This window comes from Notolepis coatsorum (assembly GCF_963971535.1).
Source record: "Notolepis coatsorum genome assembly, chromosome: 1".
NCBI lineage: Eukaryota > Metazoa > Chordata > Actinopteri > Aulopiformes > Paralepididae > Notolepis > Notolepis coatsorum.
In genome coordinates this window covers 102,978,209-103,000,483 of record NC_140165.1, presented here as the reverse complement: position 1 = coordinate 103,000,483, position 22,275 = coordinate 102,978,209, and the positions used below count along the sequence as shown (strand labels likewise).

The following is a 22,275-nucleotide window of genomic DNA, read 5'->3' as shown; positions in this document are numbered from 1 at the left end:
TTCGTTAGGTTTTACCTCATGGACATGACTGGGGGTTCTGTCTCCCAGGCGGTTCTGAGGTCTGGGACCTCCCCTGCGTCCCGCCTTTCGGTGGGTTAGCTGGGGTGTGTGGGTGTGTGCCACGGGTGATGTGTCACACGTGGTCCCGCCTGTGCTGTGCGTTTTTAGGGGTCTCTAGTTCCCTCTTTTTTCGCACTTTGGTGGAGTTGACTGCCGCCCCCTCTTCACTAGGAAGCGCGGGTGGACGGGACTCCCCTCCCCCCTGGTAGTAGGGCTTGCGGGTCCTCAGGGGGTACATTTGTCGGGCCACGCGTCTGCTCTGTCCCATATCTCGGTATGGCGAAGAGCGAGACGGGAGGCCAGTAGGCTATATAATGAAAGGTTATGACTATAACCTAGTTATATGAGTACTGGCTGAGCGTCTCGCTCTTAGCGCGCCCTGAGGTCCCTTGGTTGGGTTTTCTATGATGGAAACTTTTTCCGAGGAAGGGCGAGTATGACCATGTCCGGTGTCTTATAGGTGGACACTGGGGCGGGGCCTGGTCAAGTGCATGGGTATAAGGATATATCTCTGTATGGCGAAGAGCGAGACGCGAGGTGACTAGGTTATAGTCATAACCTTTCGTTGTTTTGTGAAAGAAACAAGGATGGACTCTTAATGTAACATGTATGTAGTTACATTAGAGATCACAGACTGTAGCAACATCTTCTGTACTGATATGGAGAATTTTACACTGTAAAATTTATAACTTCAAGGTCAAAGAAGAGCATGTGAGCTGTTTGTAAAAAAGGTGGTATAGATAACATTCAGCAACTAGATGTCACACTAGAGCACCAGCATATGATTTTAGATTCGATTTAAATGTATTGTCATTATACAGCACAAGTACAGTACAAAGAAAATAAGTTTGGTTTTCAACCAGAGTGCAAATGTAACAGTAAAATGCAATAGTACTATACAATGTACAGGTGATTAAACTGGGTATAACATATATATAAATTAGTACTACTGAGTAATAGTGCTAATCAGATGTATGTACAGAGTGGTAGTATTAATATGTACAGTGATACAGGTATAAAGACACTATGGTAGTAAGTCATGCTAGTACCATTGTACCATACAGAAGCATAACTAGTAAGAGTAGGTAAGTTGTAGTGTAGTATCTACAGATATGTATACAATTAGTCAGGGAAATATAAAACAATCTTGGAATAAATTCCTTACCAAGACATTTCTTCACCAATGTGTTTGTAAATGTGTCTAATAACACATATAAAAATATTTGTATTCAACTCCCATAGGAAAACCTGTGACAGCTGCTGAAAGTTGGAGTACCCGGAACCTTATCTGTGAAGAATTTTAAACGTTTATTTTTGCCTTAACACTTTGAGCGCCACGCCGGGTTTTCCTTTTTACCCGCTGAATGCCACCATCAGCGCCAATGTTAACGTTAATATCGCCTAATCTATGTTTTAAATTATGGCTATGTGTCTAATCTGCCCATCGCATTATCAAAGACTATTTTCCAGTCAGTGCTGTCAAGGCAGATTGTTTTTTTATCGCGTCATTTCCGTTTCAGAGCATTTAGAAAAGCACCCGTTTTCAGATAAAAAACAGCCCATTCTGGACCATTCTATGAAAATCGTCCTTTACTGGAATATTCCACAACGTTGATATTCGTTGGCCTTTTTATGAATCGTTTTCAAATAAACGCTAGATGATCAATATTATACGTGCACGCAAGCACATTCGGGCCGCGCACGGATAATCGCCGCGTTGATTTCCTCTCTGACTTTTACAGTGAAACCGAAAGAGTCCATTTCACAAAACAGCCTATAACTTCATCAAAATTAGTCTGATTATCCTAACACTGATAACATAGAGTCCTTACCTGACATCAGATGGTATCCAACTGGTATATTCCAATTCCTGATCACCATTCGAAAAAATCGATAAGTGTATGGATCCAACGCGATACAGTAGAACTCCATGATCAGCGGGGCTCAGACGCTCCAGAATGAACTGTGGTAACCCCGGCTGGATCAGTGGACTGGAAAATGTGGAGTACCGGATTTTTTTCCCCATCCATTTTCATTGAGTCCATTCCAAAATCCCTTATGTCATCTGAAAGACGATAGGGGGCGCTTTTTTCCACATATAATCTCCGGCGGAGCTCGTGTATACTCGGGTAGGCTTGCGTGATGCAATATTATTTCAGATTGCTAAAAAAATTTAAAATAAAAATTCCGAGAAATCTCGTGAGTGGCTTTCAACCACATAAAAATAAACCCGAGATATCTCGTGTGTGGCAGTTAAAGTGTTAAGCACCTTGTGAGGTGTCAAACTAGTTTTTTTTTTCATGTTTCTTAATCGATTGCGAACATGTATTTTGTACTGAAACCACTCCTTGGTGGAAAAACGGCCACGCCCAATTTTACATGTAAATTAAAAAGTTGCTTTATTTGTTTATTTCAATATCTCGAATATTAATTTAGAAAACAACACTGATCCACAATGTCAAATGCTTCATGAGTCAAGGTCTGAGTCTTCTCCAGACTCTACACCATCAGGAATACAATTATTGCATTACAGTAATGCCTTTACAATTTCCACATGCTGAGATACACTTGACACCATTCTTCTTGCAGATACACCACCGGTTGCTGCAATCTCCATTTCAATTACAGCTTGTGAACCGGAGTAGCTCCTCAGGAGCCATGGGGTCTAGTGGCTCATAACCATGAACATCTACCATCAATCCATAGTCACTGGGGACCAAAGACATGCTCTGCAGCAGCATCCAGTCCCGGGTTTGGAGATAGGCACGGAGAGAGTGCTGTGCAGCTGCACCTGTCTGTTGTAGGTAGAGTCTCCGATTTGATCAGCCCGGCCTCCGTCCGTGAGAACATTTTGTATCATATTTCACCCAAAGTAGTACCTGGTGTGTGGTAAATGTGCTGGAAATTGCAATCCCAGCCCTGGTCACCGCGTCCTTAGTAGCATGTATGTCGAGGAAGATGTCGATGTGTTCAAGATCCCCTGCACAAAACCTGTCAAAGAGCGTTGTTTTCCCATGGCCTCCGATTGCAGAAACCGTATCACAACCAGTGAAGGCGTGACAAAAGAGCAGGTAGTGCCTCTGTCTTTCAGAGAGAGCCACTTGGATTCTCATGACATCGTAAGAGCCCTTCAACGTGGTTAAGAAGAGTGGATGGTGCACCAGCATTACCAGCTGAACTTTGCCCTTGGTGTGAAATGTATCATATCCGGGCAAATCTGTAGATCACAGCAATGATCTTCTGAGTGCAACGGCCAAGACACCGCATGTAGCTCAGGTAACTGTCAATCTCCTGCCAAGTCTGACTTTGTTCCCACTTCACCATGTAGCGAAGACATCCGCCATCAACTACCGGGCTGGACCAGGGCTGGTTAGTGAGGTCAAGTGGATCGGTCAACTGCCTCAGGCTGGTCTTGGAAAAGCCTGCCTTGTTTGCCTTGTTCATTTTCTGGTCTTTGTTACTGAACAAGGGGAAGGGAGTCTCAAGTTGAGCAACTTGAGTGAGTTTAGGTTAATCTGATCTCTGCAAACGACGAGAGGGCCTACCTGGAGGAGGTTAAGGTTCTAGCGGGATGGTGTCAAGAGAACTGCCTCTCCCTGAACGTCAGCAAAACAAAGGAGATGATTGTGGACTTTAGGAGGTCGGGGGTCAGGGACTACAGCCCCCTCAGCATCGATGGGGCACCGGTTGAGAGAGTGAACAGTTTTAAGTACCTCGGAGTCCACATATCCGAGGACTTGACATGGACCACACACATTGACAGTGTTGTGAAGAAGGCACGACAACGCCTCTACTTCCTTAGGTGCTTAAGGAAGTTCAACGTGAGTCAGAAGATCCTTAAGAACTTCAACTCATGCACAATAGAGAGCATCCTGACTGGCAATATCACCTCCTGGTTTGGGAATAGCACTGCACAAGACCGTAGCAGACTACAGAGAGTGGCCGTTCAGCCAAACGCACAATTGGAGGGGGGCTTCCCACTCGCCAAGGCATTTACAACAAGCGGTGCATGGGCCAGGCGAAGAGAATAATCAAATAATCACTCCAGCCACCCAAACAACTGCCTCTTTGAACTGCTGCGGTCAGGCAAGCGATACCGGAGTCTCATGGCAAGCACAGAGAGACTCAGAAGGAGCTTCTATCCCCAGGCCATCAGGATGCTCAATGAACAATGATTGCTCAATGAACAAGGGTTGAACAATGAACAATCGTAACAACCATCAAATGCACTCACAGCACACACATCCACACGCACACACTCACTTTAAACAAACAACTCACTGCTGCATCCACTTTACCCACTTTAGAACACCTAAACACACTTTATATTTATTGGCAAAGAATTTGCACTACAACCCATACCTCATTACACCTTACTCTAAATTGTACCTCATCCCATTTCTGCATTGTACTGTATAGTAGTATATAGTATATTGTATTGTAACTCAGTTACTTTTCTACTCTGCATTGTACATTGTATATATGTATATATTGAAAACTTTTTGTCTACGTACTTGACTTCTATTTTATACTTACTATACTTTTTATACTTATCTATTTTTATCTAGCACAATCTCTGGAGCAAAAGAGAAAGAAGCATTTTATACAAAAGTATTCTGTACTTCTGTATGACAACTAATAAAGAAACTTGAACTTGAAACTCTTCTCATTGACCATGTGAATCTTTCTGAGTGATAACAGGGCCTGTACCTCATGGTCGATGTTACTGTCCATCCAGCTTTATCTGCATCTCCCTCCCTACTTCAGCCGCTCTTTCAGCTCTTTCGACTGCGTCGTCTGCAGTGCTTATGAATCCTGTTGACTGCTTGTCTCGGTTGTGGTCGAAGGGGTTGTTCTCCTCGAACCATTTGAGGGCAAGTTCAATCGCTTCAGTATCTCACTTCATCCGTGTTTTGGCAAGGTCTTTGTGGAGTGGACCATGTTTCTTGACACCTTCCTCCATGCATTTGTTGACATCAGAGAAGTGGCTGAGAGTCTGCATCCAGCACTTGTGGCCAGCTAGCTAACAACTAAGATCATTTGATGATAGTACACACACACACACCCTATATATTATTTAATATATGCATATGATCAATGTAGTGACATGAAATTTTCCAGTTATAAATATACATTTTTGATAATACTTACAAATCAGATGTAAAATCTTCTTGTAGTATCTTGCTGACTGGTCAATATTGTTATTTGATATGTGTGGAGTCTATTGCGTCTGTCCATGATCCACACAAGAGAGGGTTGCAAATGGCTTGAGCATGGCTGACACTTACCACTCACTTGCTGCAAATGCCAACCAACTACAACAGTTACCAGTAAACAATGAGTAGTTACCATGGCAAGTATGTGAATAAACAAATAAAGCTACTTTTTAATTTACATGCACCCAGCCATATTTATTTTCACAAAAAAAAGGGGTTGGCGATGAGCGGGAAAGGTGGGTTTGGCCGTTTTCCCACCAAGGAGTGCTTTTAGTGTAAAGTAAATGTTTACACCTTTACAAACACATTGGTGAAGACATTTCTTGGTAAGGAATTTATTCCAAGATTGGCTAAATATCTGATAATATTCCCTGACTAAATATACAAGATATGTATACAATATATATACAGTATATATAGCGTTACAGCCACCACTGATATAGAGTGTTTGGTCAGTAACATGGGTCTCCCCAGTTCAGTTCAGTAATCAGTTCCCACTTTATCCAATCAGGAGAGAGAACTCCACACTGCAAAAATGGTCTGACAAAAATAAGAAATAAAAACTAGTTTTAGAAGCAAATATGTGATTGAAACAAGTAAAATAATCTGCCAATGCAGTAAGCTAATTTGTCTTGGCAGGATTTCTTGAAATAAGTAAAAGATATCTAGAGTTCTCTCTCCTGATTGGATAAAATGTGAACAGGATACCAGGCCAGGAGCGGAGGGACTGGGAGACCCATGTTACTGACCAAACACTCTATATCAGTGATGGCTGTCGGAATGTAGAGCTATTTAACACTTATTTTAACAAAGAAAAGACCACTTACAGCACCATTAAGTGTCTTGCTCAAGGTTGATGACTTGTAAAAGCATTTTCTAATGACGAGGTATATTCATTTGCCATTAAAGCTTCACTATCTATAGATATCTTTTTGCTGGGAATCTTTTCAGGAAGCCAGCAGCACCATTCAAATATTATTTTTCTTTTTACAACAGTGCCAGCTGGTCACAACAATACCTCTGTCACCATCACCAGAGATAACATTAGCCATTAGCCTTTAGTCATTAGCTGTCGGCCTGACATCCTGACCTGGTAACTTTCCTTTTACACTTTAAAGGGAAATTTGAAACATTCAGCTGAGGCTTTAGTTAAAGTTTAACGTGCAGTTAAAGTGACAAGTTTAAACATTAACTTCCAGTCATGCTCAGCCAAGCCGAGAACACAGAGTGACAGCCGTTTTCTTCTCCAGGCATCATCTTGGTGATGACCATCAAACCAGGGGTCTCTCAGACGGCCGACCACATCGACAGGGAAGGGACCACGCCCAACGTGACGACGGTTGACACCCTCCTGGACCTCATCAGGTGGCAGAGGGCGTGGGGAACGTTATAAACATGGTGTTGTGGTGTGTCTGTCTGTTGAGGGTTTGGAGGGCGCCGTGTAGCTAAATTGTCCTGTGGCACATTTTTCTAAATTCTGGCTATGCTAGCAGGACATATCTAAGATAAGATAAGAGATAAGATGATCCTTTATTAATCCCCTTGGGGAAATTCGGGTGTCAAAGCAGCATGGGGGGGGTACAGGGGGGGGATACAGAGCTTCACAGTCCTATGCAGTCCAGTATCTATATATACACTATAGATACAATATGAAATATAAATACAAATACAATATAAAAAAAAATATAAAACAAAAATACAAAAAAGTACAATGAGTGCATGTGGATATGAGTTCTCACGTCCCGAGTTCTGACAGCGATAGTCTGGCAGCAGGGCTGGTCGTCCGAGCCCTTTGTTGTAGAGCCTGGTGGCTGCCGGTATAATGGACCGGCCCAGGTGATTTGTGGTGTGTCGGGGGGGATGAGTCTTTGGCTGAACGTGCTCTTCATTCTGGCTAGCTCCTCATAGAGGGGGTGAGAGGGGTTCTCCAGAATGGCTTCTACTGTAGCTTTTTCCTCATCCTCCTCTCAGCCACCACCTCTAGATTAGCCAGCTCACCACCCACTACGGAGCTAGCCTTCTTCACCAGCTTGTTCAGCTTGCTGGATGGAGTCCCTCGAACTGACGTTGCCCCCCCAGCACACCACAGCAAAAAAGAGGATGCTGGCTACAACCGACTGGTAGAAAGATAGCAGTAGTCGGTTGCACATGTCGAACGACCTGAGTCTCCTCAGGAAGAACAGCCTGCTCTGTCCCTTCCTGTAGAGGGCCTCAGTGTTGTCCGACCAGTCCAGTTTTTTGTTAAGGTGTACTCCAAGGAACTTGTAGGACTCCACCATCTCTACCTCCTCCCCTCCGGGGATTATGGGAGATGGGGGACCCTTCCTGCCTCTCCGGTAGTCCACGACCAGCTCCTTTATCTTGTTGATGTTGAGTTGGAGGTGGTTACTGTCGGACCACCCTACGAAGCTCTCCACCAGAGCCCTGTACTCAGCCTCATCGTCATCCACGATGTAGCTGATGATGGAGGAGTCATCGGAGAACTTTATACTTTTACTCCATTACATTTCAAAGGAAATATTGTACTTTTTACTCCACTACATTTATCTGAACCCATCAGTTACTAGTTACTTTGAAGAAAAAGATTTTGCATAGAAAACGTGGAAAATGTATGAAGATTATATACTTTCACATTTGAAGCCTGTCAACTTCAAGAGGACGTAACCAGAGCAGCATAACTGGACCACATACCACTTTATCATAACTGTAGAAGCCAAAACCGACAAGAAGTTGTATTATGTTTGAATGGTGTATTTATGTTTGGACACTAGGGGGCACACCACCTCTATTATAAGAGGCTCTGTAATCAGAGCCTAGGCATGCACCTGCTAGGATTCACTCTCAAACCTGCTTTCACTGTTGGAACCGCTTCTATAACAAACAATTGACAACTGTTCTGTTCAACTTCATCATCATACATCTTTCCTTTGGACAATAAAACCCTGCAAACTACATCGGCTGCAGCTTGGACATTCATCTTTATCAACATCCACAACTTTGATTGCTGAGTTAGGAAATAACTAAGTGGGTGCATCGTGACGCTTGTTGATTCATTGGGGAGCGACAAGCGGCCACTACAATAACTTTATTATAATAAATAATAATAAGAGCAGCATAACTGGATCACATACCACTTTAACATAACCTTTAGAGGTCAATGGATCGAGGTTTGAATGCTCCCAAGCACTTAACATAAATAAAAATTAAATTAAATGAATACACAAGCGTCATGTAGAATGCATACTTTTACTTTAGATACTTAAGTACATTCAATAGCAAATACTTTGAAATACTCAATACAAATACAAATACTCAACTTTTACTTAAGTAGAATTTGAATGGAGGACTTTTACCAGAGTACTCATTTATCTGGGTATTTCTACTTTTACTTAAGTAAAGGAACTGTGTACTTCTTCCACCACTGAAAATATGTCAGGAAACTATTTTGGGGTGACATTTGGGACTGTGATGATTCACTGATTCTGCCTTTAGAAATCTATTCGAAAATGAGTCATGAGAATGTTGTTTGTTGTTCACCGCCTTTTACCCACGTGGCCTTACTCTGCGCCATCTCAACATGTGTCTTATCCCGTCAACAGAAACATGTTCCCTGAAAATCTGGTGCAGGCTTGCTTTCAACAGGTAAGTGGCTTCACACATCCATTTGACATATGACATATTATGGGATGTCCATATGTTTCCACAAGTTGTCTTGGTGATTCGTTGGATGCTACTCGACAACAAGCAAACATCTGTGCTCTTGGGATACCTTCATCACCAGTAGGCTATACCTTCACCTAGAAGCACCATAGAAGGAGATGTCAAGCTAGCATCATAATACGGGAAGCTCTCAAATGTAAACGAATTCACGGGACCAGTCATTATCCTACGCAGAGAGTTGTGCAACATTCCACTTGCATTCCACTGTCAAACATCTCCAAGGCTGTTTTTTTACAAAGAGATTCCCTCCAAACAGTAAGTGAACTAACCGGTGCTACATTTACTCTTATTATTTCCCTTTAACATATTGAATAAAATGACATTATATTATTTTTTTGTCCATTTAGTAAATAAGAACTAAATAATTTCACAGAGTCTTGTTTATTCACTGTGTCCATGGAAACAACGATGAACGCAGCCATAAAGGTGCGGTTTCCTTGCGCAGAAAAGACCAGTGTGATCGGTTGCTACCGTATGTGAGATTAACATGGCTAACATGGGTTTAATCTGTGCTATGTGAGATTAACATGGCTAACATGGGTTTAACCTGTGCTATGTGAGATTAACATGGCTAACATGGGTTTAACCTGTGCTATGTGAGATTAACATGGCTAACATGGGTTTAACCTGTGCTATGTGAGATTAACATGGCTAACATGGGCTTAATCTGTGCTAGCACATAATAAATCAATTGTCAAAGTTGCTCTGGATGTTTTCGAACCACAATAACATATTGAATTATAATTATATAAAGTTTCATTACTCATTTGTCGACTAGTAGCTGATATTCATTATGGATGCTGAGATTTTACATCTCACGTCCGGCTCATTGACTCCCCGTCATTCCAGCTGCAATCCTCGTCCCATGTAGTGGAATACTTCCTCATAAATGCAAAGAACTGTGGGATACATAGCAACCATTGCCATCTCCTTCCATGCCGCTTCTAGACCTTCGCCAGGTGCGAGGTTCAAGAGCAGCCATGTAGCTAACTGTGGAAAACATCTGACCGCTTCCCTCCAGTACAAGACCAAGCGCAGAGAGCTGGAGCCGCCCAGAGTCACAGTCAACGCCACGACCATCCCGCCGCTCACAACGACTCTCATGGCTGTCGTAGAGGTTGGTGTCAACACCATCTCGTCTTACAATGTGTTTTGCGTTTTGCCAGGGAGGGCTTTTCAGTTGATTAGGACATTATTAGCAGACCTATCCATGCGTTTTCACTTGACACCAAAACTCCCAACATTGAAATAATACTGAAGACTTGCATGGATCCAAGTGTGTCTTCAGTAGAGACAGAGGTCAGGTTTTGACAACAATGTGTCTTTGTTGACCCACCTGGATCCCCAGGCCACCAACATCTGATCTGAATACACCGTCCAGAACACATGATAGTGAAGTAGGCACGGCTCGGTGTGCCGTGATCCCACACTAAGCTCATCAATGGGTCTTTATGGCTCATTAAAGGCCCAGTATGTGATCCAAATGTAACAAACGGGTATGCCCACTGCAAAAAATAAGAAAGAGGACTGGAGTTGTTTGACCGAGCTCTTGGTACCAACAGAGACAGGTATGAGTTTTTAATTGTATCGTTGGAGTTTTACGTCTGTAAAAAGGTTAAACACTGGTGTAAAACAGACAGATTTGCAACGAGTTAAGAAACGCATTTTCCATCTAGAGCCCGAACTCTTCCAACAGCGTGAGGACAGACCCCACATTGATCACATTGATGGGGCTTTACGGACTCCCGGGCCTGGACCCGCCTAACCAGAAACAACTGCCTCTTTGTTCTCTCTGCAGAATATAACCAAGGAGTATAAAATCGTTGGGTCGTATTCGGACGGAATCAACGTCCTGGGCCTCATCGTGTTCTGCGTGGCGTTCGGCCTCGTCATAGGGAAGATGGGGGAAAGGGGCCGCATTCTTCTGGAGTTCTTCGATGCCTTGAATGAAGCGACCATGAAACTGGTCCAGATAATCATGTGGTATGTATAACCAGGAAAATAGAGGCTCTTACACACGTCTTTACTTGTGTATTAAAAGGGTAAGTTCGGAATTTGTATATTATTATGTTTTCTATGCACAATCCTTTTCTTCAATATAACTAGTAACTGAAGGGTTCAGATAAATGTAGTGGAGTAAAAAGTACAATATTTCCCTTGAAATGTAGTGGAGTAAAAGTATGAAGTTCCCTAAAATGAAAATACTCACATAAAGTACTAGTAGCTAGAAATTGTACTTAAGTACAGTACTTGAGTGAGAAATACTTAGTTACTTTCCAACCACTGCAAACCACGACTAGCATTTACTTTCCCAACCACAAAACTGTGAAGCAAAATTAAAGAGGAACTGATTTTTTCCTTTCAAATCTTTTTTTAGTGAAGCTCAACATGTGCTTCCTGTAACCTCCTCATAGGCCTAGATTAGCGACTAATACTATTGACCTATACGAATTAGTTTGTTGTATTCCAATCGATGCTCGATTTCACTTTGTCTTTTCAGTTACATGCCAGTGGGGATCCTGTTCCTCATCGCCGCCAAGATCATTGAGGTGGAGGACTGGGAGATCTTCAGGAAGATGGGCCTCTACATGGTGACTGTGCTGAGCGGGTGAGGCGGGCCTCTTGTTGCTTTCTATCCCCCCCCCCCCAGGCATGCGTTGTTCATGGGACGGGGTTGCACTCCGTGCAAGCCCACATAAGTACTCGCTATTTGCATATCAATAGCGCCGGTCGTCAGGTGTGTTAAATACGTTCTCAGATACATTCACACCTAACTTTTTGTGAATGACATGTGTTACATTCCATTCGTAGAGGCAATTAGGAACTGTCTGTAGTCTGCTGCTCAAGCAAGGGGACATTTATGGGCATTCGCGGGAGCGCGTGCACGCCCCGGGAGCGTGCGTGCACGTGGCACCATTAGGTGCGTGCAATCCCAGTTGATTTCAATAACGCACCACTGCCCCCCCCCCCCCACCCCCACCCCCACCCCCCCCCCCCCCCCCCACCCCCACCCCCCCCCCCCCCCCCCCCCCCGGATACGCCCACAGGGATTTACGGCTGACATTTGGGCCAATATTCTGTCTAAAGCTACTGTAAAAACTCAGCTCTGTCCACACGCTGATAAGGGTCAAGCACATATAAAACTGCTCAACCTGCAGATGCGGTAATGAGAGCTGTGGTCAACACTCGTTCACTGCCTCTAAATCTAACTGACAGACCGAGGCTGTACAGTAAATTCCTTCAGGTTAAGCTCTGGTACATTTGTGCGCCCGCCGCCTATGGATGCGTTGTGGAAATCTGCATACAGCTTTGGCGTTCACTCTAAATGTGTTGAAATATCCTTAACACACAACACATTACAGATGTGTTACACATGACACAACCAGGCTTAATATGGTGTTGCTATTAACAGGTTATTGTTTTTCAACACACCTGTATGTCTGTACATGTGTGCGCCTATGGAATACAGCTTTGTCATTCACTCTTATTTTTTTTTTTACAAAAAACACAATACAGACATGTTAAAAAAGTACACAACCAGGCTTAATATTGTGCTGCTTAGCTATACTGAATTATTACTAGTATAATTAGAAAGAAAAGAAACGCATTATCACTCTTTGAAGATAGGCAAATGTCAGATGATGGGTTGATGATAACCCTTTGATATCCATCTATACTACTAACGTGATATTATTTGTGAACACAGCCTTTGTTTAGTTTGCTTTGCAATATGGCTTCAGGAACTCAAACACAGATTCATCACTATGATAGATACAACACTCATCACTGTGTCCTTTATGAGATCATGTGCTCTCTGACGAAGAGGTGCAACAAACACTGGTATTTGTTCATTTTTAAGGCCCTTATTGGTAAGCTACCTCCTTATACTACATCATTATTGGTATGCTACCTCCTTATACTACATCATTATTGGTAAGCTACCTCCTATACTACATCATTATTGGTAAGCTACCTCCTTATACTGCATCATTATTGGAATGGAATTTTGGTACCTATGGAACCCGTTCTAGTGACTGGCTGGTCCTTAAGGTCCCCTCGGTTAAGGTTTGCTCAGAACAGGGTAAATCTGCATTTTGCTATGATGCCCTTAGCTCATGGAATGAACTTCAGCAGTCCTTAAAGCTTGATATTAACCCTTCTGTTGCGGAGTTTAAAACCTGGATCTCCAACAATCAAGTTGTACGTATTTGAATTGATTTGCTTTTTGCCTCGTCTTGTTGTCTTATCGTTATGATTTTATGTGCTTTTTTGTGTGCTTATTTCTGTATGTACACTCAACGTGATTGTAAATGAGGGAAACCTCAGTTGCCTTTTTGAGTTTAAATAAAGGTTTGAAGTGAAGTGAAACACATCAATCGCATCGGCCAGAGGAGACACCGGTCAACTGAACTACAACCAATGGTACTTTACTTTATGTGTTTATTTAGACGGGACAGAGCATTTAATGGACACTACAAATAAATGCATAAATGCACCGGATTTAGCAAGGATGCTAGTTTTCATCCACAGTCCCCACACAAAACATAAAACAAAACCTAAACAGGCAGGCAGTGAAGCATATCATACTACGAGACAAAGCATAAAAACATACATACAAGAAACAAAGTACAAGGTATAAAGTGCATCTATATGGTTTAGCAGCGTTTTTACAGGGCAATACAGAATTGTATTAAAGTGCTTTCAAGTAATATAGGATTTGTTGTCAAGGTGCACTACTAGACTATTAGACTATACATGGTCACAGGTTTGGTTGTCAAGTAACAATTTTTTTTTATTGAATTTAAAGGATGGAAATTATGTACAATCCCTAATGTCAAAGGTAGATCTTTCCAGATTAAACAGCCCTGAACTGAGAGGATGTTTTTACCGAAGGCGGTTTGCCGGCCGGGCACTTCGCAATCCCCTCTAGTGGTTGCCCTAGTGCTGATTCCTCTATCGGGCTTGCTTTCTATGAATTCCATCAGAGGGGGCGGGCACAGACCATGTAGGGTCTCGTATATAACAATAGCATGTTTAAAAACTAAAAAAAATAAAAAAAACGTTACCTCTGAAGAATGTGACAGTGGTGATATGAGTGAGGTTTCTTATCAAACACTTTAAGCACACTCTTGTATAGCTGTTCTATGGGTTTGACAATCGTCACACCTGTGCAAGACCAGTTTGTGAAGCAGTACTCAATGTGTGATCTGGCAGCACTGACTGTCAGGAAGGGTCTAATATGTTTAAAGTTTTGAAGGTTGAATTTGATTGTGTTTCTTACTTTCTTCAAATGTTTTTAGAATGTTAAGGTTGAGTCTAGCATGACCCAGAGGTACTTGAACTCTGACACAAGTTCAAGTTCCTTCCCACCCAGAAACACATTTGATGACTCTAACACAACTGATCTTTTGGAAAAAGCAGTCTTTTTTGCGTTCAAGAGCAGACATGAGTCTATGAGCCAGTCTTGAACACTGGTCAAGACAGAAGTTAAGACCGTTGACACCTTTGTATAGCTTTTGCCAGGGGTAAATATAACAGCATCATCTGCATACATCTGGACATGTACATTGTTACACACATCAGGTAGATCGTTTATAAACAGAGAGAACAGAATTGGTGGTAGGTGTGGTAAGGAGACTTGATACCGTTAACACTTACACACACTTAAATATGAGCTAAACCACTGGATAGCCTCTGGGGAAAAATGTAAATGTAAAATGTGTGGACAGCAGGACCTATTAGTCTTTAACCAGTCTGTGTTTCTCTTTAGTCTAGCTATCCACGCCACGATTTGCCTTCCGTTGATCTTCTTCGTCATTGTGAGGAAGAACCCCTTCACCTTCACCCTGGGAATGGCACAGGCCCTGGTGACGGCACTCATGATATCCTCCAGGTAAATGCTTCCTCTTCCCCTACGATTGACCTCATGTCAGAACACCTCTCCTTCTGTGGTTGCACCTGCTGTCTGCGTCAGAAAGTCAACTGAAACTGAATTCATGCCGTTTTATTCATCATTTATTTTTTTGAATTAGAATTTTAGGCACTTGATTGATTTTAATGACAAATCTATGAAATTGTGTTTCCCACGCACGCAATCACAGAGAAGGACCTCTTTAAAGTGAATGTTTATCAGAGATGCGTTTCTAATTTCTCAGGACATAACTCATTCACCATAAAAACAAGACAAAATCTTGGTTGACCAAATCGACAGATTAATCGACTTGGAGTTAGTTAAATCTTCCGTTGTCATTGTGTATGAAAGATTAAATGGATCGTTCTTGGTTATGTACTGTACTACTGTATGTACAGTATATATATTATAGCATTAGAGCATATATTTAGCATTTTTTTGCATTTAGCATTTTTTTTTAATATATTAGATTATATATATTGAACTATATTTATTGTAGGGTAAATATAAATATTACTTCTCCACTGTACTATACTTCTTCTACTACCTGTACCCCCCCCCCCCCTCCCCCATGCTGCTATGGTGCCTGAATTTCCCCAAGGGGATCAATAAAGGAATATCTTATCTTATCTTATTTGCGTGCGTGTGCACATGTGGGTTTAATGTCTTGATCATCGTGTTGATCTAGCTCTGCCACCCTGCCTGTCACCTTCCGTTGTGCCGAGGAGAACAACCGGGTGGACAAGCGCATCACGCGCTTCGTGCTGCCAGTGGGCGCCACCATCAACATGGACGGCACGGCGCTGTACGAGGCGGTGGCCGCCATATTCATCGCCCAGTTGAACGACTATGAACTGGATGTGGGCCAGATTGTCACCATTAGGCAAGTGATCAAGTTCAAGTTTGCTTTTATTTGTTACGTATAAAGTACATTACAGTGAAATGCTTGGTTCTGTATGAGCCCTGAGAATGTGCTTCATACAGTAAGAAAAGTAAGTAAAAGAGGAATAAAGTCCCAACATTATACAAATATACAATACAAAATAAAATGTAAAAATGCAGACAATGTGGTATGTATGTAGTGCAAATCTCTTTAATAAAATTGATACAATATGGTGTAGTTGTCTAAAGTGAGTGTTAAGGTGAGTGTTTGTTTAAAGTGCATGTGGATGTGTGCAATGAGTGGAGATGGATGAGTTAGTGTTACATAGAGTCATTGAGCATCCTGATGGCCTGGGGATAGGCTTGCCTGACCGCAGCAGTGCAAAGAGGCAGTTGTTCTTGTGGAGTACTAATTCACAAGTAAGATTTTTCAACTGTTCTACAGAATCATTTGAGCACTGTAAAGAAAAAATGCATTTCCTTTGTTGGTCAGTCTTCCAATATGGCAGCGCGTAATCAGGGACTAATCATAGCAAAATATCCCGAGAGAGGCGTCTATTCGAATTCTAGGGAGTCCTAATTGTGAACTTCAAGATGTTTTTGACATTTTAAATCATTAAATGTCATCGTTATCTTTATAGGAAGAACAGCACCCGAATGGTACATTTCTTTCTGTCACTACGATCATTTGAAACCTTTGTTTGTTTTGTTAATTTCAGCATAACGGCAACAGTTGCTAGTATAGGGGCTGCAGGGGTCCCTAATGCTGGTCTCGTCACCATGGTGATCGTGTTAACAGCTGTTGGACTACCAGCGAATGATGTCACGTTGATTGTTGCCGTGGACTGGCTGCTGTAAGTACTTCATCCATAGTAAGCCTGCCGTTGTAACCAGTGTTGTAGTCGAGTCACTAAATCTCGAGTCTGAGTCGAGTCTCGAGTCCCCAGTGTCCGAGTCTGAGTCCAAGTCCGAGTCACCAAAAAAAAGCCAGAGTCGAGTTCCCATTACCCGGCCTAATCTGAGTCCGAGTCCAAGTCATCAAGGTTGAGTCACCTCCATTCAGTCAAAGAGCTGCCATATAAATAAAAAGGGTCTACATTTAACATAAATGACACAGCGGTCACTGTTTCAAAGGAAGTTTATTTACTTTGTGACACAATAGCCAAACAAATGCACTAGCCATCAATATCTTATGCCAAATGATTAGGGCCTATTACAATTTATTTAAAAAATAAACAACTGTATTTATCAATTAACAATTCAGAGTCCTCGGCTGCACCTTCCGAGTCCAAATACAGTCAATGCTCGAGTCCAAGTCAGAGTCATCAGTGCTCAAGTCCAAGTCGAGTCACAAGTCCTGAAAATCAGTCCAGGACTCGGATTCGAGTCTGAGTCCTGGACTCGAGTACTACAACACTGGTTGTAACTTGTAACTCTATCGGGTATATCATGCACTCTTCCTACTATACTAATATGTCTTTACTACTATGCACTCATCACTGCAGCACCCAAGTTTCAGCACTGTTTGATGAACATTGTTACTCAGCTGAAAGAGTTGTACCCTTCCTGCTGACTTGTCGTACAAAACTTGTAAGTCGCTGTTACGCACCCCAGTGGAGGGGTGCAACACAAGGCAACAGACATAGTAGGTGAGGGTGCAGCGACACAAAATCAGGAAACAGTTTGCAAAATAATTATATTTATTTACAAACACAGCAACACAGAGAGCAAGGAGGACTACCAGTGGCACCAAATCAAACACAAAAAGGAAAAGAAAACCCACGCCCCTTTACAGGCGCCAAGCGCCCAAAAGTACAGCGGGCGGTGCTCAAACAAATATACAAAGGTTAGGATTAAACAGAAATGTGCAACAGGCAGGAACACAAAAGATACAATTACTACAGCAAAATAGTGCAAAGAACCAGAGCTTTGACCAGCTCTACCAAAAAGACCTTGAACCGAGCTTTTGACTAGCTCTCGCACAAAAATACCTTAAACCGAGCTTTTACCAGCTCTCACACAAAAATTATTATGGGATAGGAAATATGCGCGCACGATTGATTTATTTGTGCATGTGAAGAACGCATGTGCGTGAATCTCAAATCATACCTATGACGATTTCCATTTAACGGTTACATTTTAACCCATCCTTTTTTTCATTAGCCATACTCCTCTCGACATGTCGTTGCACATGTTTGAGAGTGTATGCAGTATTTCTTGTCGTTTTTGTTTATATAATGTTAGTTTTCGGACTGTAAAAAGTGAGGGGGACAAAACTAAGATTTTGAAAAGTGAGGGGGACATGTCCCCCCTGTCCCCAGTGGAAATGTCACCCCTGCTTGTAGCTATTTTCTGTGGGAAAGGATACTTTACATTTACATTTAGTCATTTAGCTGAACGCTTTTATCCATGTTCTGTCAGCAGGAAGGGTACTCTTTCAGCTGAGTAACAATGTTCATCAAACAGTGCTGAAACTTGGGTGCTGCAGTGTTGAGTGTATAGACATAAGACATATAGTATAGTAGGAGGAGTGCATGGTAGTATAAGACAGTTAGTGTTTTCCGTGTTTAAATCTTTTTAATTTCAGATATTGATTGAAGAAGTGTGTTTTTAGTCGATGGAGGAAAGATTGGTCAGGATTCGGCTGTCCTACTTTAAAACGTTAGAGAATACGCACACTTGATTTTATTTTTTTTTTATCCACTTTTTCTCCCATTTTCTATATTTTTCTCCCATCCCAATTTCGTATCATCCAATTCAACCCTCCCCTGTCACGGACGCTGTTTCTTGCCTCCCACAAGCCGGCTGCAATGTGGACTAAGTCATACATAGCACAAGTCCCCTCCGGTACTTGAGGTAACAGCAGTCGCATCTTTTCACCCGCGCAGCTCGATCTCTCAGTGGCGAGGAGTAACGCGTGGGAGGCTCACGCTGCCCCCGACACTTCCTGATTCTACTGCGCAGGCGCACCAACCGACCTGTAGGAGTCGCTGTCCACAACGCCCGATCCCCACCCATCAGTTTCCCACCCTCTAATACGGCCAATGTGTATTAGTACGGACGACCAGCTAAACTGAAAGCAAATGTGGAGCGCTGGGCTCGAACTGACGAGCCCAGCGTCTCCAGCATTTTGTGGCGAGCGCCTTGCCCACTACGCCACGTAGCCGCCCCGCACACTTGATATTTCTATTGATATTTTTATTTTATTTAATGGCCGTTGCCCTGTGGATGTTTTCCAGGGACCGGTTCCGTACCATGATCAACGTGCTTGGCGACGCCTACGGAGCGGCGATCGTCCAAAAGCTGTCCAAGCGCGAGCTGGAGAGGATGGACCTGACGTCGGACATGGACGTGGCCAACCCCTTCGCCCTGGAGACCACCCTGGACGACGAGGAGTGCGAAAAGAAGTCGTACGTCAACGGTGGCTTCACCGTCGACAAGACGGACGCCATCTCCTTCACCGAGACCTCCCAGTTCTAGCCTCCCTCTGGGGCAGGGAGGAGAGAAAGTCCCACACTGCTGCTGCTATATATGTAAGAAGGGGAAACCGTCCATTATATATCAGTGCCATTGAGAGAGAGGGAGAAACCATTACACGAGACCCTTCCCCCGCTCAGCGACAGCAGCCTTCGCTCTCTCTCTCTCTCACGCTTCGTCCCGAGACGACTGCCCTTTGTAACCGCGCGGTGGAGAAGATCTATGCCGTGATTATAGGCTACAACCGGTAGGCCACAACAAGCGCTTCCTTCCTCCGCTGACATTGTGCCAAGAACATACAAAGTCACTTTTCTTTCGAATGAAGACGTTCTTCTCTTCTTCTTCTTCTTCTTCTTCTTCTTCTTCTTCTTCTTCTTCTTCTTCTTCTTCTTCTTCTTCTTCTTCTTCTTCTTCTTCTTCTTCTTCTTCTTCTTCTTCTTCTTCTTCTTCTTCTTCTTCTTCTTCTTCTTCTTCTTCTTCTTCTTCTTCTTCTTCTTCTTCTTCTTCTTCTTCTTTTGCATAGACGCAACAACATTAGGAGCTTGTGTGTGTGTGTGTGTGTGTGAGCATGTGAGGAATGGAATTCTTTTTAGATATTTGACTGCTGTTACACTCGTTTCAATGTGACTTTTTATTTTATTAAAAAAATTAATTAAATCCGTTTTTTTTAATTATAATTTTCTTTTAATCAGTCGATCGCGACAGGACAACTCGCAGACGTCTAGACGGAGGAAGAGTGGGGGAAAAGTACCGCCGACTCGGATTTTAAATGAACGCAGCCATGTGGGACGCATAAAGAAAAATTATGGGCAAAGTGTGAACACACAGCAATGAGATCCTTTCTGAAAAGTTGCCATGAAACGCCAAGTGTAACAGTGGCCCCGGAGGAGAGCGCTGGCTGATGTATCTTCAACACGGTCTCATGAGAAAATAAATAAAGTACTTCATCAACCACAAGGAAAAAAGCGACATAATGTACGTTATGTATATATATATATATTAGGGATGTCCGATATTATCGGCCGACCGATATTATCGGCCGATATCGGCCGTAAAATGTGATATCGGAAAATATCGGTATCGGTTGAAAAAAAATAAAAACAATAACAATATTTGTTATATATATATCCAGTGAAATTATTAGTTACCTGAAATTATTCCGTTTTTTGGGGGGGGGGGGGAAACCCTGCATATATCGGTATCGATTGATATCGGTTCATATCGGTATCGGAAATTAAGAGTTGGACAATATCGGAATATCGGTATCGGTAAAAAAGCCAATATCGAGCATCCCTAATATATATATATATATACACGTATATATAAATATATAAGTAATATATTTACGTTTCTTATCTGTGAAAGCACAATCAGGAGTGAAACTAACAATGCTTGTGAGGGACATGTTCACTCACCACTAGACCAAGCCACCCACCCTGATACAAACACAGCAATACTATAATGATAGAAAGTTAGGGTTAAGGTTATAATAAATAATACACTTTATTATTTATTATTTTTAGAGAATTTGAATTAAAACCTCTGGATTTTTTTTCTATAGATTTATCAATCAAATCTATATAATCAAAGATTTCTGACAACGTGAAAAGTGCACTTTCGCCTTTCCACACTTTAGCTATGGTTAGTTTAAGGTAACACTGTGGTTAATGTTAGGGTTATGGTTCGTTTAAGGTAACAGTGTGGTTAAGGTTAGGGTTATGGTTAATTTAAGGTAACAGTGTGGTTAAGGTTATGGTTAGTTTAAGGTAACAGTGTGGTTAGGGTTAGGGCAAGGCTATTATATACCATCATCCAACCATCATCAGTGTTGCTGTGTTTATGTCAGGGTGGGTGACTTAATCTAGAGGTGAGCACACTTGCCCCCCCCTCCCCAAGTATTGTTAGTTTGACTCCTGATTGTGCTGTTTTTTTATTTTTATTTTTGGTTATACAAAATGTAAATATATTACTTATACAATCATAAATATATTACTTATGGCTATATAATATAACATACATTCTGTACCTTTTTCCTGTGGCTGGAGGGGGGCACGAGGATGAGGGACAAAAACCTATTGTAGATGTTCTATAATATAATGCAATGTAACTCAAAACAAGACTTTGATACTGTAAGATCGGAATTCTGTATTTTAAATTTGAAATGACGCTCTTATTTGTTCTTTGGTTAGAAGATTACTCTCTAGAATGTCCCAATGAACCGCTTGTGTGTGTGTGCCTGTCGCTGAATGTCATCCTTCCATAATCCATTGCTTTTTAGTGTATATCTCTGTATATTCAAACTGTGCCAAAAGTATTTTTTTTCATACAACTGCATGAAGCAATATGATAAAGAAATGCAGAGGATCACTGGTCATAAACACACTTCCCTATAGACCTGTTCGCCGCCGACGTCGTGACAAATTATGCACGCGCAGACCCCAGGCAGAAAGGAACGTAATTCTGGTCAGAACAACGGGGCAGACTACAATATATTTGGATTTGTTAGCCATGCTAGCGATCTAAACAATCAATCCATGCCAAAGCTAGATTATGTAAAAGTGAAAGACACACACTCACAGCCATGCTGATTTGGCTAAATGACATCCAGCCGTTTTCGTTTGAAACCACTTTCAGTCAGGTGAGTGTCATGGTTTCTCCATAGGGCCCGTTGTACTTCTTTTGGCGCAGCAGCTCGCGCAGGCCCGGGTAACTTAGTCACGTGACTCAGTTGGTAGGCCTATTGCTGATTGGCTCGAACACGGTATGTTTGTAAACAGCGAACAGGTCTATTATTATGTATTCTTCAAGTGGGTCTCACTTTATGTTACGGTACACAAATTACAGGGTAATTTACTGTAGAATAACCAGAAATTACCAATTATTTATAATTATGAACGAGTGCTTTCTCAAATACAAAAAAACCCTGCTTGTCATCACCAAGTAATTAAGTTTTTGCTATGTTATTACAGTAATTACCCTGTAATTTGTGTACCATAATATGAAGTGTTA

At 42.2% G+C, this 22,275-nt stretch overlaps 1 protein-coding gene across 1 annotated transcript in view; it reads left to right on the top strand.

The window, feature by feature from the left end:
- Nucleotides 1-19,269, top strand: part of slc1a1 (solute carrier family 1 member 1) — a gene marked incomplete at both ends in the record, with an annotated part of 40,533 nt that extends 21,264 nt beyond the window's left edge. Inside the window, 9 exons of the mRNA XM_084335928.1 lie at nt 6,527-6,641; nt 8,876-8,918; nt 10,018-10,113; nt 10,795-10,979; nt 11,497-11,604; nt 14,767-14,889; nt 15,596-15,790; nt 16,509-16,643; nt 19,029-19,269. Of these exons, the coding sequence (XP_084192054.1) occupies nt 6,527-6,641; nt 8,876-8,918; nt 10,018-10,113; nt 10,795-10,979; nt 11,497-11,604; nt 14,767-14,889; nt 15,596-15,790; nt 16,509-16,643; nt 19,029-19,269 (1,241 nt within the window). The remainder of the gene's footprint in view (nt 1-6,526; nt 6,642-8,875; nt 8,919-10,017; nt 10,114-10,794; nt 10,980-11,496; nt 11,605-14,766; nt 14,890-15,595; nt 15,791-16,508; nt 16,644-19,028) is intronic.
- Nucleotides 19,270-22,275: the final 3,006 nt, after the last annotated feature.